Source organism: Rhyacophila brunnea, unplaced genomic scaffold (genome assembly GCF_057557595.1).
Source record: "Rhyacophila brunnea isolate RB1 unplaced genomic scaffold, BYU_Rbru_1.0 scaffold_17, whole genome shotgun sequence".
Lineage (NCBI taxonomy): Eukaryota > Metazoa > Arthropoda > Insecta > Trichoptera > Rhyacophilidae > Rhyacophila > Rhyacophila brunnea.
The window spans coordinates 25,558,389-25,576,727 of record NW_028232827.1 but is presented as its reverse complement, the minus strand read 5'-3'; the positions used below and the strand labels follow the sequence as shown (position 1 = coordinate 25,576,727).

General features: G+C 33.3%; 1 protein-coding gene across 2 annotated transcripts in view; it reads right to left on the bottom strand.

The window, feature by feature from the left end:
• Positions 1–17,819, bottom strand: part of ksr (kinase suppressor of ras) — a 38,290-nt gene extending 20,471 nt beyond the window's left edge. For both annotated transcript variants that reach the window (XM_085944309.1, XM_085944310.1), the window contains exons 1-4: positions 17,512–17,819; positions 12,765–12,905; positions 11,855–11,993; positions 11,257–11,490 (exon numbers count right to left, since the gene is read on the bottom strand). In XM_085944309.1, coding sequence (XP_085800435.1) covers positions 11,257–11,490; positions 11,855–11,993; positions 12,765–12,905; positions 17,512–17,670 — 673 coding nt within the window. In that variant the 5' untranslated portion in view covers positions 17,671–17,819. The remainder of the gene's footprint in view (positions 1–11,256; positions 11,491–11,854; positions 11,994–12,764; positions 12,906–17,511) is intronic.
• Between the last annotated feature and the right edge of the window lie 520 nt (positions 17,820–18,339).

The window sequence follows — 18,339 nt, the reverse complement described above, 5'->3', positions numbered from 1 at the left end:
TTTGTGCGTTAAAAGTTTATCACGGTGTCGTAATTTTACCAATTGGTAGGCTGGGTGAGTTAGTTGTACACCACAATCTCAGCATCAAGACACAGCTATCATCATTGATATTTGATTTTATCACAGCAAAGTCATCTTACATGGAACTAGAATTTGTCGAGCTTTAGCATTCAACCAAGGACTAATATCTCATACCTGATCTAATTAACCATAGATAAAATATGCAGTCAGAAACTGTCGGAAAAAAATGAGACTATAGCGAGATAGCGACGTGACACACATTAAGTGGTAGTGGAAAAGATCCTTGTTCTCTGAATTGACATGGCGAATAGTGTTGATCAGTGATTGTCCATTTGAAAAAAGAGGGAGGGAAGTGAAGTCATATCTGGTCTCGACTTTGATAAGGGAAGAGCCACAGAACAGATAATAAATAGAATACCGATTGGCTATATTCAATACGCCGCACTTTGAAGCAGGGTTTTTGAATGTATGAGTGTCCTACGAAAATGAAGCACGCATTATGCACGTGCAATAGTGTGTGTAATACACCAACATTAAATGAGCGTAAATGCATAAACCGAGAGCATTTTTCAGTATTAGACGTACAACGTATTCTTGACACGTGTGTAAGTTTAACCCGGATTCTTCCTTACTCGAGACGGTTACCGGCTATCGCCTTACCCGTTGGGTATTTCAGTTCCCATTATTTCTGAGTTCCCTGGGAAGAGCATTATACTACCTTAAAATTTTGTTATCACCTAAAGAAAACCATTACCGAAGCATAAGAATCATTGTGTCCATCTATTAGCACTGGTATTATTAAAATTTATATATATTTTAGACGCACACTTTGAAAACCACTGTTCTATAAAATAATGTGAAAGATTATATACTGTATTTATTTAACATTTTTTGGTGTCTTTAGAACATTGGTAGTTAATAAATTTTCAGCACCGACAACCACTGACTTATGATATGCCGGTAGTCTACTTATTGGTGCTTTACAACCACCAAAATATTCTTTTCGGGGATTTCAAATGAAGGGCTGTCTTCAGATAATTAATTGATAACGCAGTATTCTGTAAATCAAATTGAAATCGTTCAGATGCACCTGGAAAAGCGACATATCTTAGACGTAATCACATTTTTAAATCCTATAATTTCCTAGTTCTAAAATCTAAGTTTATCCAAACTTTTCATCTATTTTTGTCTAGTATTTTGGCAGGTCATGATAATTTAGCATAGTCAAGCAGAAAACTACTGACCCCACATAACACACAAAGGAATGTTGCAATATTTAAATGATCCACTGTGGGGGCCAGTGGCTAGATCAGTGATGTCCAAATTTTACGACCAGAGGGCTACCTTAGCTATTTCAAAAAACAGTATATCCTCCTCTTTGAAGAAGAAAACAGTTAAAAATTTGCATCATTGAGTGAGTATTTTAATTATTATTTTAACCAAAACTCTGCCGCAGACTACATTTTTGTTATAAGATTATGACAACATATAGTGAAAATATGAATCTTTGAATTATTTTAATTTAATCAACTATGTTCAAGGTAAGCATGTGTCCTACCAATTCGACTTCACTGGGTTAGATTATACAGTTTATGATGGGTAGATTACGAATTTGAATCTTGTTTGGATCCGTCGATGACTAACAACCATTTCTCAGAAACAATTTATTGGAGCCTCTGACTTCAGCCCCTCAGGGTCAAAGAAACTAATCTCAACTTATTGCGATTTTATGTTATGTATGGTAATGAACATAGAATACCTCATTACCTTAAATGACAAAGAAAAATCACTGATGCAAAGATAGTTAAATATGTATCTCCTGGTGTTTCAGCTCTCAAGTATAGAATGAGATATGTTTCTTTGACCCTAAGGGGCCGGGCCGACTGCCGACTTGCAAGTGGAAATGATAACTAAAATTTTCAACACATTTGTTCTGATGATTACAAAATGAAATTGACAGTCACACATTTGTGTGTTAGATGTTTTTTGCTTAGTTGCATTGAATTGAGATGATTGTTCGACTAGGGATGCATAATAATATCTGGTTGCGAAAGGAAAAAAGCGATAAGTTTAAAATTGTTACTTTTCAGGACAACCAAACGAAAATTGTTTTTTATTATTATTCGACCATGTCCGATCCTAATATGTTAGGATATAATATATGGGCCTCCACAGAGTAGAGGTTTGTATTAACAGATTTTGTTTTTTACGAGAAATGGATGTCAGCCACTTGCTCAACCTATTAGGTCTATACCCTGACTCACACACAAATTGAAAAACAATATGTGTACTTGCCAGGCCCAGGATTCGAACCTGAGACTCAGGGCGTGATAGTCCAACATTTAAGCCGTGCGGCCACCGTGGGTGTCAATTGTTTTTTACACCACTTTATATGGGAACTCCAATGTTTAATTTAGTAATTCAAAGGTTCAAAGGTAATTCAAAAAAGTTCGATTCATTCTTTTTCTCATTTTTCAATTTATAAGACTTTTCCTTTTGCACACAGATAAATTATATCAAATTTCATTTGGATAAACATCTTAAATAACTATTATTTTTTTTTGCGAAAGTCGGTGTCAGAGCATTTACTGTCGTAACAAGTACATGAGACACCGAACGGAGAATTCAAATTCATTAATTAACGCTATTCCAAAAATCATATTGTCACCTCAATACTACAACTAGATAACTCTGATTTGGTCATTGTAGGGAATATGAAATTTAAACTTTACTCGATTAACATTAATCTAGGCTATAATTATTATTTAAAATAAAAATGGAAATTTGTGCTTGTGTAATTGGGAACAATTACATAATGTTCAATTTTATGAAAAAATATTGTAGATACAGTCGAACTCGGTTATTACGATCACGGTTATAGCGAGATCTCGGATGTAATGAGGAAACATTCGTTGACATTTCAGTTTATGATTTTTTCCATACATTTATTTACTGTTATTATGAGCAACTTATCGTATATACCGAGCTAAAATATAGTCAGAAAAAAACTGTTAATGTGTCGATCGTTTAAAAACATTTCGACCCTAAGCAATAAAATCCGACCGGACAGGATGCCGCCGGGATCGCATTACGTTTATGACACTAGTTAAGTGTCTAAGTACCTACCTAATTGGTGTTTCCGCCGAGAATATTGAAAAGTATCCACGCATATGCTTGAAATAAGTAAAAAATCCAAGGTTTGTGAAGTCAGTGGGTACCTACCAGTATTCATTACAATAAACAACTTCTTTTATAGTTTATGAATGCCCTGCTTGTTTCGGGTCTTCAGATTTTTTATTTTCGACTTTTTGTGTTATGTGACCGCTCATTTAAAAATACATATTCTCTGATATAACGAGTAACGCTTATAATGAGCAAATTCAGTCAATCCCATCTTCCTCGTATTAACCAAGTTCGACTGTATATTATTTTATTTATTTAATGCATTTATGGTTTTAGAGTTATATTATTTGCGCCCACGGTGGCCGCGCGGCATAAGCGTTGGACTATAAAGCCGTGGGTCCCAGGTTCGAATCCTGGGTCTGGCAAGTACACATATTGTTTTTCAATTTGTGTGTGTCAGGGTATGGACCTAATAGGTTGAGCATGTGGCTGACATCCATTTCTCGTAAAAAACAAAATCTGTCAATGCAAACCTCCACTCTGTGGAGGCCCATATGATCCTATCAGGATCGGACATGGTCGAAAAAAAAAAATATATATATATATATTTTCAAACACAAATTAATACAGTTCCCATTAACTTTTGATCTATCGAGTTTTATCATTTTGTAGAGAAGGAAATGTAGAATTATATTCAATAACTATCTGAAAAACAGTGAAAATCAAGTTATCTAGTTGTAGTATTGAGGTGACGATATCTGAATACCAATGAGTACTAAACATATGAAGCAACAATAATATGTAATAATATTGCCATTATTTTATTTTTTGATCAATTATCGGTAAAAGTAGATTTTTTCAATAAAAAAGAAATAATAGAATATCGCCCGTGTGTCTTCAAACTCAGTTTATTTGTTGCTCATATTTAAAGTGGTGATGTGTTAGTAAAGAGTAATAATGAATCATTTGTTTACAGAGTGTTGAAAACAAATATATATGTGGAATTTAAAATAGCATATTTAACTCTGAAGTCAATTTACTCAACTCGATCACCGTTACAGTTGTATTTGTTAAATTCTCAGCACTTTTTAGTTCACAAAAATTTTATTTACATAAAAAGTACATGGACGTATTTATTCAAACAAATCTCCCGGCAAGTTAAGTTGACATAAACATTATTTTGCTGCGCAAACCTTATTTAATGAAAGTGTGCAACTAGCTGGTTTTGAAGACATGACGTTATCTTAATTAATATGGCATTTTTATTAATTATAAAAAAAATGATACATAACAACATCTTTAAATTCAAACATGATTTTAACAGTAATGTCTCTTCTTGGTGTGTATCTTGATAGCAATGATATTGGTGATATTAAATCTATTAAAGCGGTTGAAACAAATCTGTTTCGGCCCATGTTAAAATTGTGTTTGAATGCAAAGACAGCTATGTATAAACATCATCGAGTCACAATATAGCAATAGCCCTGCAAATTAACTGTAAAGTAACTGTAACTATAAAGGCCAAGCGTTTAATTATTATATGTTACAGATTATTGTAAAATCTCAATTGATGAAATATAAATTATATCCTCTATAGCTAATTCATAGAGCTATGACAGAGAAACAATCAGAGACGTATCTAGGCTTCATTTCAAATAATATGTACTGTCGTATTATTTTGAATTACTTTGCATTGCCGAGTTTAATACATAAGATTTGTCGGCAAACAAGAAAGATTGTGGTCGGAATTTCACAATAATTTTGCCATGCTAAATGATATTAATTCTCTAATTACCTACCTATTTAGTTTTCTTAATTATTAATAATAAGTACTTTGTAGAATTCCATTTTACAATTAATTTTTACATTGAATTATAATACCACAAAAATATGCTATCGAATCGATAGCTATTTCGGCTTCACAATTTTATAAAGACTGCAAAAATAAACGATTCGTCATTACTACAGATATATCCATCACACCGAAAGAGTCGTATTATGGAATCTTCAATCTTTTAATCCAGGCCTGGGCAAACGGCGGCCCGTCAAGTATTTCTGTAGGGCCCGCGAGCTTTAATCATATATCTGAAAAAGGTTAACTTTTTTCCACATTTTAACAACTTTTTAAAATTCAAATTTGAATATAAGTACGTGAATTGCACCGCCGAGAAGAAATCTACTAATTTTACAACACTCTTAATTCGGACAAATTCAAACAACCAAAATGTTGGTTATTTTTTAATACACTTTGGATACTACATAATGTAAACAAACATTTTCAATTATCAATATTAATAAAAACTCTTTACGATCATGTGTCACCAATGAACATAACAAACAATTTTAAGAATTTCAACAACAAAAATAACACCTGAGATTTAAAAAAAAAAAATGTAAAACAGTTTCATTCTTCTCATTAAATTGTTGGCGATTAGAGAATCCTTTATTTCTGTATGTTGAAATTCCTTATTCATGATAATAAATAATTTATGTCTAAAAATAGTATATTACTTGCGGCCCGCTGTTCATTTTATATTCCTAATGTGGCCCTTCATCCTAAAAGTTTGCCCAGCCCTGTTTTAATCTATCAATTAATTTAATAATGATGTTAATATTTCGAGGTATTGTGTTTTATGTAAATAAATATTTGCTAAAACAGAAAAGCACTCAGATAACTATCGACATGAGTTATTGCAATAAAAATGAAATTATCAAGTATTGGCCGTTTAAAAATGTTATTAATAATTTGACATTCTCTAAGACAAGGCAAATACCTCGGAAATTAACTCCTAGATACGTTTCTGTATTACACAAATCAGCAATTAAATAAATTCGGCCAACAATTGTGGGAAGGAATTATCAGAGGTGGACGAATGGAAATTTTGAGGGGAAATGATCCAAGCAAATAATTATACAAACAAATAAAAGACAAGAAGAGTGAATGAGGTTAGTGTGTACCACAGACAAAAATATTATATACAAATATTTCAAAATCAACAGAAAGAGAACATTTATTTTAGATAGGTTCATTTACTTTGCACCATACAAGGAGAAGTAACAAATATATTCCATTTAATTCATGCTAAAAATATTACTGGACTGTATCTCATTTTAAATCAATTGCAGATTTTTTTTATCGTGTTGTTACATTAACATGTTTTACATGTTGTGTTTAACATTTTTATTGATCAAAAATAGTGTAAACATGTGTGTATATCTGAAATGTGAACATTTAACGGTGCTCTCAAAATAACTTTTTCTCACGAGATTCCTTCCTCTAACTTAAAGATCAAAAGAAAAAGATTTATTTTTAGAATACTGAGGAAGTCAACAACAATTGAGTCGTGGGTATTAAGTCTTCAAATATACTTCGGCACCAATAATTGCCGGACTACTAAGTTGCCTGTGACAAATAACAGTCCAAATGAGCTTTCAATTCACTACAGTTTAAGATTATAAAATATGAGTGAATTCCATAATTTCATTTTGTTATTAGTTATCAGTGGGTAATCTGATTTGACAAAACAAGTAATTCCTCAACACTTAATGCAAACACGAGAACGTAGTGTCACATCGAAAGAATTTAACGACAGCCTCCAGTATTCCAGTAATACTCGATAAACACTGCCGACAACGGGACCAAAGATATTAAAGGCTCTTGATCTCATCAGGGTTGTTGCAAGGAATATTAACATTAAAGTTTGTTGTAATGAGCACTTGGTCCACGTGCTGTGAAAAGGCTTCTTGGAGTTAAGCCTGAATAATCCGAGGACTCTGGACTATGACTATGTTGGAAAGATATAGGTACATATATGTCGTTATGTTGCCGTGTCTTTTCTCATCCAGGGAATTGATATTTCATGATTACATGAAATATATTAATACCATAAAGAGTATTATTTAAAACGTTGTCATTTTAAAATTAAGAATAAAAGAACATTTCATTTTATATGATGTTCATGATAAAAAGAGTTTTTTCAAATTATAAACATCCATTTTTTAAATATAATGCAGTTCTTATTTGGATAAATCATTTGATGAATTAAGTATTTCAATAAAATTACAGCTCTCGGTAGAAAAACATGCAAATTCGAATAATGTAATATTAAGATTGATTTTTTCAAATTATGCGGTTAAGCGTTGGTGTCACGAAAACGCTTTATAGTATTTATAGTAAGTATTTTACAAAAAAAAATATAACAAAATATAAATGCATAGGAAGGGTATAAAAATTAATTTCACCATACTACGACAAATGAAAATAAAGGGGGGGAAAGAAACAAACAACATCAAATATAGAACAAGCTAAAATGGAAATATGAAAATAATAATTCAGGTTGAACAACATTACAATAATTATTAGACAATACATTATTCTCGACATTATAATTAGTAAGTGTAACGCATTTCCCTTCAATGCAGGATGTTTTATCGATGCAAATGTAATGATTTATTTTCCACCGGAGAAGGGCGTACATATTAAACTGTAAATGTCATGCGTTGCACATACAAACTCCATAGATTATTGTTAGATGGCGTTTTCAAAATGGTGTGACGACATACATCCATACTTTATGGGGTAACAATTCATTATAAGAAATTACAATATAGAAGATACCAAAGTGCTTTACAAGATGATGGTTATATTAAATATTAATATATATGACTGCAAAAACAGTTAAATACAAATTCTATTGTCAATTTATTGTACACACTAAATTGAATATCATTTCATGAATAGGCATTATTATAATGAGATTACGAATATTTAATTGGAATTAGTTGTTAATAAAACACACATGATGTAAAGCATTTTCGTTTGTGTGAATGCCATAAACATAAAATAAGTGTTGCCATTCACCCATGCAATATTTGCAATCCACCTGAAAAGTTGTCAATAATTGGAAAGACAATAGAACATTTACAATCACCAGAGATATCGAGACTTTTTGACATTGCTCAACTTATTTTCCTTTCCGTTGTATATCCAAAGATAGGAACTTTTATAACAAAGAAGGGAGTAAGTAATGTAAAGCACATATTACTTTAGAATACTCAATAGCGATTTCAGAATGTTTTAGTAGGTTTGGTTTAATTTAACTTATTTGACAAAGTTTTTATTTCAGTGTGGCCTTGACAAATATATCTCAGAGAACGTGTGTGAAACTTGCTACAAATGAATTGCTGCTAATATAATTATTTAGAAAATCAATACTAACGATTGATTGTACTTTATGGAATTTGCATTTAAATTCCAATCAAGATAACTTTTGTTCTATTTCATATTAATAGTTTTTAGTACATAACTTGGATTTCACTTCAGGTAATATATCTTTCATCTTTAGTTTTTATTTATCTTTAGCTCTGCAATCCAATGTGGATCTCCATGAATAGGTTTCCAAACAGAATTTTTAATTGAAAAAATTGATGCTTTGCTTAACCCATTAGTTACATACACGTGAGTCCAAACACACATTGCAAAACAACATGTAAATTTGCCAGACCTAGGATTCAAACTTGAGATCATAATTGGACACGTGTATCTTTACAATAGTACCTGATGATGCCGTAGGCCGAAACTCTATTAAAATTATTCATACGCAATAGGAGAAAATGTACATACTTAAATAAGAATTTAATTGTCTAGTTTTCTGTACTTTCATTTCTAAAAGGTTAATCTGTAATGAAAATGGTTTTTTTTTCCTCAAATACTTGGATATAATCTTATTAAAATGACTTTATTACTACGGTCTCATAAATGCACAATCTATTTTCGTTCTTAACTGTATCGGCCCCGACATGGACTTTCGTACAAGAAATGGTTGTTAGCTATTTATCCAAACTATCGGGTGCTCTGAATCAAGCACGCAACTAAAGAGTGTATAATGTGCTTCATAATGTTCATGATTGCGCTTATGTACTGAGTGGAAAATATGTCAATTTATGAATATTTAGTTATGAACAAGCGTTTAAATCCAGCAAGAAGGCAATTTGAACAATAAACTTGACTCATGTGGGATTTGTTTAATCAAGTACGTTGAACTTTATTAATCGTGTGGGTATGAGAGTGAGTCTTCTTTGCACTCATATATCATTTAGTTTATTTAATATATGAATAGTAACATACTTCAAGATCTGTCAGTTGTATGAAACGAGTAGGTATACATACACATACAGCCTGAAGATGTCAAAACATGAAACCTGAGTCCCTAAAACTGATATTTATGAAAATGTAAAAAACTATCATGATATTTTTGGAAAGCCGCAGAAATATACACATTAGAAAAAACTTGAACTGAATGGGATTCGAATATACATATTTCGTATACCGGGCGAATGTTCTTAATCAATTAAGAGACTGACTCAAGCGTCGTTCTCACAAATAATCACTGAGATAACGTTTACCATATTTCTATTTTAAGCCAAAATAAATCTGCAGGAAGCGTCGGCTTATAAAGTCATGGGTTTCGAGTTTGAATCCTGGGTTATGCCAATTTACAGGTTATTTTTTCAATACGTGTTTGGACTCAAGAGCAAGGCTTTAATAGGCTGAACAAGCCATATTATGCTCTGCTTAGGATCAAACATCGTAATTAGCGTTTATTTTTAATTTGATCTCAATGATACGCAGACATCTTTCCGATACAAGTGAACTTAGCTACGGCCAACTGCAAATTATGTAGTTTAGATGTAACCGAAAAATTGAGTATCTAAATTATTCTAAAACAACAGTTATCTTATTTTGACTGGTTAGTAGTGTAGCAAATTGATAAAGCTATCAACATTGTTAAGTATTGTTTACATAAATTATCATATACCATGGTACGTGACAATATATTAACGGAAGAGGGAGATGAGTCAAGCAATGTTAGTAAAGAATCATGAAACTCTACAAATGAAATAAGAAGTTTTAGTAAAGTGTTAAAGTACACATAATGAAATATAATATACTACGAACCCTTTTATAGAAACCTGTCACAGTGTGGTTCTTGGTCAAAGTGATTTAATAGATAATACTCGTGTCTAATTTTATCGAAACGGCAGAGGGGTACTGTGTAAAATAACATATACATGTTATGGCTCAGTTTGTTTTAAAAGAGCTTCTGATATGAATGGATGTGATGCATAGACTGACTGATAAGTATTTGATTGCAGTATACAGACAGTGGCTGCAATAAAGCGGTTGAATAAAATTTACTATGTTAATTTAATTATGAAAAACAGGAAGAACAATAATGTAAAATCATTGTGTAAAAACCGTGTTTCATTTGTTTCAAATGAAAACAATACAATAGGCTTCACTGTAACAAGTTTCTAATTCGCCAAAGGACACATTTTGCACGAATTATTATTAAAAGCGTTCAACATATGATTCGCCGACAAAGTGTGTTGTAAAGTAGAATTTTAAGCTGGATGAAACTTTGCAATGATTTACATGAGTCAACGGCATTAGCTTGGATGATTGAAATCTATATTTCATAATAACAGCACGAATCACGCGTATCGCTGTATCTAAGTAGAATTCAGTTAGAGTGATAGAATAATAATTGTCCACTTATAGCCAAAATCCAGCAAAAAATATGCACATATTTCATGTGTAATTTCACATTGTAATGATCTGTAACTTCCAAGAGCTGCCAAAAGCATGATTTTTTTTACTCAACTGAAAGTTTAATTTAAACATACCATTTATGCTTGAAATTCAAATATTGAATTCTGAGCATATACAAACTCCTCAATTATAATGAAACCTATTATTTTGTCAAGACATCATGTGGATAATCCTTTCCATGTATCTTTCTGGGTGTTTCTCTTTTTCGAGGATTGAAAATTACTCGTTTAGTTTACAAAAGCATTAGATGATAAACAATAATGACTTGTCAAAATGTGTCCTTGGGCCGGTGAAAAAAAGTGATGGCACAGCCACAGAATGGGTACCTTTTCCCTTAGAGTTGTGAGCGGTGACAGTGGTTAGGGGGGTGAGCGGAGTGACGGGGGAGGCCGCGGCCGAGGTGAGGGTGAGGGTGGGGGTGGGCGAGGGCGGCGGTGTGGCGTGGCGAGGCGGGGCGATGGAGCTGGCCGAACGGGACAGGGGCAAGGGGAGAGAGCCACCTCCAGGGTTGGCGTGCGTCTGCTGTCGGTGGTGGGGCGGGGTGTGGTGGTGCGAGGTGGGGGCGCCATCGGGTAGTGGCAGCAAGGCGTCCTCTGAGGGCACAGAGGCCCGGGCATGGCGGGCACGTGGCCTCGGGGACCCACGCAGCAGGTGGTGACGGTCCCACGAGTCCCAGTAGAGGGCCATGTCCGCTTCGGGACCGCCTGCTGCACCTCCTCCCTTCGCCAGCACCTCTGTTTGAAAATGACAAAATTGAGTACATGAACATTCTTTCCATCATGAATCATTTCAAGTTTCTCTTATAGAAACAGATTTTTTTTTCCAGAAATCACTAACTTCTTTGAGAGTCGTAATGAAAAAACTAACTTAAAACAAAGTGTATACAATCCTATCTCTGCAGTAGAAATGATAAAATATTATTTTGTTCATAATTTTTTTCCAGTAGAGACCAACATCATCTCGCAAAAAAATTACTCTGCAAACTTTTGCTTCTACACAAATGTTCATGCACAAACATTCGTTTGAAACTCAAAATATATCCTCACACGTCGAAAATACTAATATTGTAGCGATCTGTAAAATTTTGAATGTGATTACCCGTGTACTTCTTGAGGTTGTGTATGGCTCGACATAATCTTCGAACCTCTTCATCTCGGGCGTTTCCTAACAGGACCTTCAGCTCTCGCTCCGACTTTTCCTGGAGCGACTCTAGGCATCGTATCCGGAGGCATACCACCTGCACAATTTAAAAATAGTAAATTAATGAGAGTACAAGTGAAATATAAGTAAAATACGAGTTAGTAGGAGTTTTCATACCCACCCACCGCCTACCTATTGGCGTGAAAAGGGAATCAAACTTTTAACTGTTTTATGTGAAAAGTTATAATCATTTTATTCCGAAAATTGGAATACATCTCACACAAAATTTGGGAATCCCCCATTTACAGAATTTTGAAAAGTTGAGCCATGAGTTGAGACTTTCAAGGCATTCTCTTTGGGGTCGCTAAATAAATAGTAAACTGAAAAAAATATTGACTAAGATGCGAAATTCAATTAAAAGGACATTTGTAAGACGTTTCATTTTTACATTTTTTTATTTTATCTCTGCATGCATGTGGCACAATGTGACATGATTGAAGACTGAAAAAATTGTATTGTTTGAAAGTAAAAAAACAAAAGACTAGTAAAGTAAAACAAAATGTGTTTCCTTATTTAAGAGTTGAACTACATCCAGTACAAAAAAGTGATATGTTTGACAAGACATATTAATCAAACAGGAATCGGCAAAGTGAATAAAAATTTGATGATTGATAATCCATGTGGAAAAATTTATTTTATAACTAATTTTGATGTGATCTCACCCTATTAGAAATGTCATTTTTGCTAGTGTAGCGGGAGTATACAGGTTACTTTGGTTATTACAAAAAGGGGTCAAAACTCGAGAAACGATGGGAACCCGTGATAAAATGAATTAAAAACAGCTGGTTGAATTGGTGAAATGCATCACCTTGATGGAATCCTGACTGAGTCCAACAACTTCCAGCCATTGCCTGAGAGATGGAATGTTCCGCAATTCTGGTGGGATTTCTTCCTCTCGTAACTTTGCCTTGGTTACCAGTTGGCGAGAGAAGAGTTTTATCAATTTACCCTGAAAATAAAAAAAAGACAAAATGAAAATATACAGTTAATCAATTCATCATTAATCCATGTAATGCAGGGTGGGCACATAAATGTTGTCATCTGACTTGGCAGTGACCGCTCTTAAACAATGTTTGGTGCATGATTAGAATGAGATCACACAGCATTGAGCGCGATGGCCACACGGTGTGGCTTTCTGCAGCAGTTTTAAGCGTTACGGACAATGTTCTGACATGTAAATTTTAAATCTCTTATTTTTAAGAACATTGCTTATTTGTTTAGTTAAACAGGTAAATTAACCAATTTGTTAATTTCTAACAAATGCATTCGGGAAACCTAATATCTTATATAACAAACTTTTAGCTTTAACGGACACACCTTCTCTGGAATTAGTCCATTACATTGAGGTTTTAATGTATATTTAATCCATATAATATTTTATATTTTCTATAGTATATAACTATCTATCCAACTATCGTTAGTATATAATCAATCATTATATTATATTTACGCCCACGATGGCTGAGCGGCTTATTTGTCGCCTTACAATGTTGTGGGTCCTATACATATTTCTTTACATTTACATACATATTTTATTATAAAAAGTTTCAAAATACGTAAATTGATAGATCCGTACACCATGGGAGCGTTAAATTAAATGACAAATTTGGGGGCGTACCTCATTTGCGATTAGCTGCACTGGAGGAGATTGTTAGTTCACAGTTTTAACATGTCGACAAGAAGTTCTTGTTCGACAATATACTATTAAAAAATAATGGTGATTGTCTTCGGTTTTTAATATTATTTTTACCAATAATATTTACCAATCGATGCGCAAACGGAAGCAAAGAAATTCATGGATACATGACAGATCGCATTGTATGAAAAATAGCAAGCAAATACTCAAGAATAAACATTACGTTTAATGTAAATATTTAATTGCATAGATCGGTCCTTAGGCTTTATTCGATACATATCGCACTGACCTCATCAGACAACAGGATAAGCCGCACCACTACATTCTGATTTTCATCGATTTACAATGAATGAGACCAATCGCGCAATTAAAAATAAAAATATCCAACCAACAAATTTAATGAAATTTATCGGCAGTCATTCAAATATAAACAGCTGCTTGTTATTTTGAAATCATGATATTTGATTATCATGAAAACAAGAGAAAAAAATTCAAAAGATAAAAGATATGCCTTCGGCTAGAAACACGGTGAAAAATAGAATCTCAAGAGCTGACTTGTATTTATTAAACTTTTTTAATAGCATTTTTAAAAACTATTGAACCCCATGAAAAACTGCTCGGCACACACAGGCAGACGAAAAAGAATGTTTGCAAAATTTTGGCACGAGTACATAAAAAGGTTAGCCAACACTGCTATAGACCGAGGGGAGGGTCCGTGATGGGATCCGAATTTAAATTCTATTTGATTCGAGTTTGTACTAAGATTTGACTAATTTTTTGCGACATGGGTTTCACGTTTCGGCATCTTCATGCACTATGCGCACTAAATCATGTGTCAGATTTATCAGTAATGCGTCACCTCACGAAGTGGCATGATATTGATTCCACAACTTACATTTTCACATGCCGAATTGTAATTTTAAACGCAAAATTACTAAAATATGACTTTAAAACTGTATTCATTCCCTTGGAAAATAAATTATTCCAATGGATATTTCAGCTACAAAATAATAATAAAAAACCACAATATGGCGAAAAATTAAGATTTAAGAAATCAAATATTTACGTGAATATTTACGTAGAACGTTATTTCATGATAAAGATAGTTATCAAATTAGTACCTACCATAGATTTGTAAAACGTCATAGCAGCCATTTTTTTTTCTGATTCCCACCAAAATAATTGACATTTGTGTTCAGCATTGTTTGGCGAATCATCATCGAAACATACATGGTTGTACAGTGTATACAAATTGTTAAAATTTATTACTAAAAGAATGAACTCTATTTGAGCTGTCCGGGCATCAAAATTATCAAACTACAGAGCTATTTGTAATTTAATCGTAAAATTCCGAGTCAAATGGTAATATTTGTGAAATTAAGAATTCAATCCGTCAAAAACGTAAACGTACTGCTGAAAATATCGATATTGTGAATCAAAGTGTGGATGAAAATCTAGAACAACCAATTATACGTCGTTTTCAAGACCTTGGACTTTCCTATGGCACTACATGAAATATTCGGTACAAGTCGGTTATGGGGAAGCCAGCGGCAAACACATTTTGAAAATAGCTGATACACTGGATTATTTATTAGGTTGGGTTAGTTAAGGTTAGGTTAAGTTAGGTTTTCATTCTTGAATTCATGAATTTGGCCAAAATCGGCTATGACAATTAGCGCGGTTCCCGCCCGCCTGGCTTTGTCATAACCGACTTGTACCGAATATTCTTCATAAAGTTTTTAATTTGAAGGCGTATAAAATACAGTTCACACAAGAACTTAAATCGAATGACCATTTGGTGCGTTGAAATTTTGATGATTGGACTTCAGAGCAACTTGAAACAGACCCATTATTTCATGAAAAAATCATCTTCAGCGATGAAGCTCATTTTGGTTAAATGTCGTAAATAAGCACAATTGTCGCATTGGAGTAATGAAAACCCACATGCTATTCTTGAAACACCATTGTATCCAAAAAAATTAACCGTTTGGTGTGGTTTATCGTCTGGAGGTGTAATTGGACTGTATTTTTCTGAAAGCGAAAATGGCAATGCAGTTACCAGGGAACTGAAATACCAAACGGGTAAGGAGAAGCAGGCAACCGATCTCGAGTAAGGAAGAATAAGCGATAAATTTAAATACGTGTCAAGAATACGTCATACGTCGAATACGGACAACTGCCCTCGGTTTATGCATTGACGCTGCTCGTTTAATAATGATGTATTACACACACTATTGCACGTCTATAATGCGTGGTTCATTTTTGTAGGACACTCACACATTCTAAACCCTGCGTCAAAATGTACTGTATTGGTATATAGCCTATCGGAATTCTATTTATTATCTGTCCTGTGGCAGTTACTGTCAATGGAGAACGCTACAAAAACTGATTACTGATTTTTTCTGGCATGAATTAGATGATTTTGATCTGGACGATATGTGGTTCCAGCAAGATGGTGCAACATTCCATACACCTCGTGACACAATCTACTTACTGAGAGAAAAGCTCATTGAGCATAATCTCTTATTTGGTAACCCTATACTAATTAATTTCGTCACTGTTCTGGCAGAAGACACTAATTCGAAAAAATGAAATATTGAGTTAGTACCAAAATGTTCCTTATTTCAAACTTTACCGTCTGGAAATCATCTTAATAAATATACAGTCTTTATTTTAAAGTCATCCTTTTTATGATTACTTAATTAACTCACATGATAGACCATTATTTCAAACATTTTACCAACTTCAAAGTCAAATTACTCAAAACTAGTATTCTCCAGTTAGTGTGTTCTGCCAGAACAGAGACGATTTGTACCTCACGGAACCCATTGTACAAAAAATCAATTTTGAAATACCGAGCTTGTGAAATTTAGCTTGTGGTCCGCTAAAGAAAGTTTACTCTCCCACATACAAAAGGAACATTGTGTCGTGAACTGAAATTCCAAAAGAGTTTTAATTTGGTACTTAGGTACCTACCTACTTAATCTGATATTCAATTGTTTTAAGTTGTATCAATATTTTTTTGGATAATTTATTAATAGGTATGTATTAATATCAATCAATAAAGTTGTACGTTACATCTACATTATATTTTGTTTTGATTTTAACTTCATGTTCTGTTATCTGTTTCATATGATTCACTGGAAAATCCAATTAGTTCCTGGCACCGGATTGTCTTCCAACATAAACCAGCCTACTTGATCAAATCCTAGCATTTGGGGGTGTTGTGATGGAAATAATGCAACTAATAAAATTGTGGGTGCTCTTAATTAATATTTCCTTAAAGTCTTAGCGATCAGCTGTCATTATTGATGGTGCATAGTATGGACTTATGTCATAATTTTCTGACAGTACTCAGTTGAATTCTAATTAATAATATCAAAGTATAGGTAGGTAATTGAAAGTGTTCGTGTTCAAGTATCTTATTTAGGTGTTTTATTAGTTCAGTAACCAATAACTGCTATGGTTTACCGAAATTGTGTCAAGTTAATTAAGCATCGTAATTTATCAATTTATAACCGTAGACGTTTTTATTCGATTCAAGGAAAAAGAGAAATGTATTTGATCATAGGACAGTCGATCTAAATTGACAAACATGTCATATTGCTGTCATTTGGCAATGAAATATTTGAATTCGGAATAAGGGGATGTATTTGATTGAGACCATAAACTAAATAAATGAGTGAATGTAGACATTTTATTGGAATACGCAGTTTTAGTAGAATAATTATGAAGCCTTATCCGATTAGTTACGAGCCAATAGTTCCTTTGCAGCGTTTGAAGGACGTACAAATCGAATAGATACCTTGAGATCGAAAGCTAGGTCGTTTTCAGTTCAAGGGCACAAATTATATTGTGTATACACAGGACACCCTATAAACAAGGCGGCGGATGATTAGGGATCGTGAAAAAGTATTACCTCTAGAGTTCGGATCTCCTGTTGGGTCAGTTCAGCACTTGTTGCACACTGGGTCCTCAAGCCGTCCAGTCTCACGGTGGAGACGTCAATCATAGACTGGACGACCTGAACCGCATCGAGTGCTCGTCGTATTTCTTGATCGCTTTCTTCATTAGCCATCACAAATATCACAGATAAAACGATACGTTTAACCTACCGCTATTTGGTTGGATTAAAGTATATATAAAACATAAGTGTCATTTTTTCTAGTCAATTTACACAACACTAATTACTCGCCACCCCGCAGCCATGACAGATAGAACAAAGTCAAGGGTGAACCCATAGACACGATCTGCCTGAATAATATTATCAACCCTTCATTTTGCAGGAGGGAAATAATGTTTTTTTTTCACATTTATTTAAAATATCCATGTCACCACGCGTACATTAAAACAGACAATTTATTTAAAAAATAAATTGCTAAAAAACAGTTTTTGTTAACTTCAACAAAATTTTCAAGTTTAAGAATAATGTGGGTTATTTAAGTTTAATTTCAAAACGACGTATCATACTAGTAGGTACCTACCTGCATACAAAGTTATCTACTAATTTGATAACAATATTGTGTTTTTCAATTATTATTACATTCCTTAATGGTTTTAAAACAGCGTCAACTATTAATAAAATTGATGTTTATTGATGTATACAGATTTGGCAAAAAATACTGGGATTAACATAAATTATTGTAAATAATATATTTCTTGTCAATATTTTTATATTATATTATTATCTTGCTCAAAATAATTAGTGTTTAGGATAATAATTATTATGAATTTGAAAAGTCAGAGA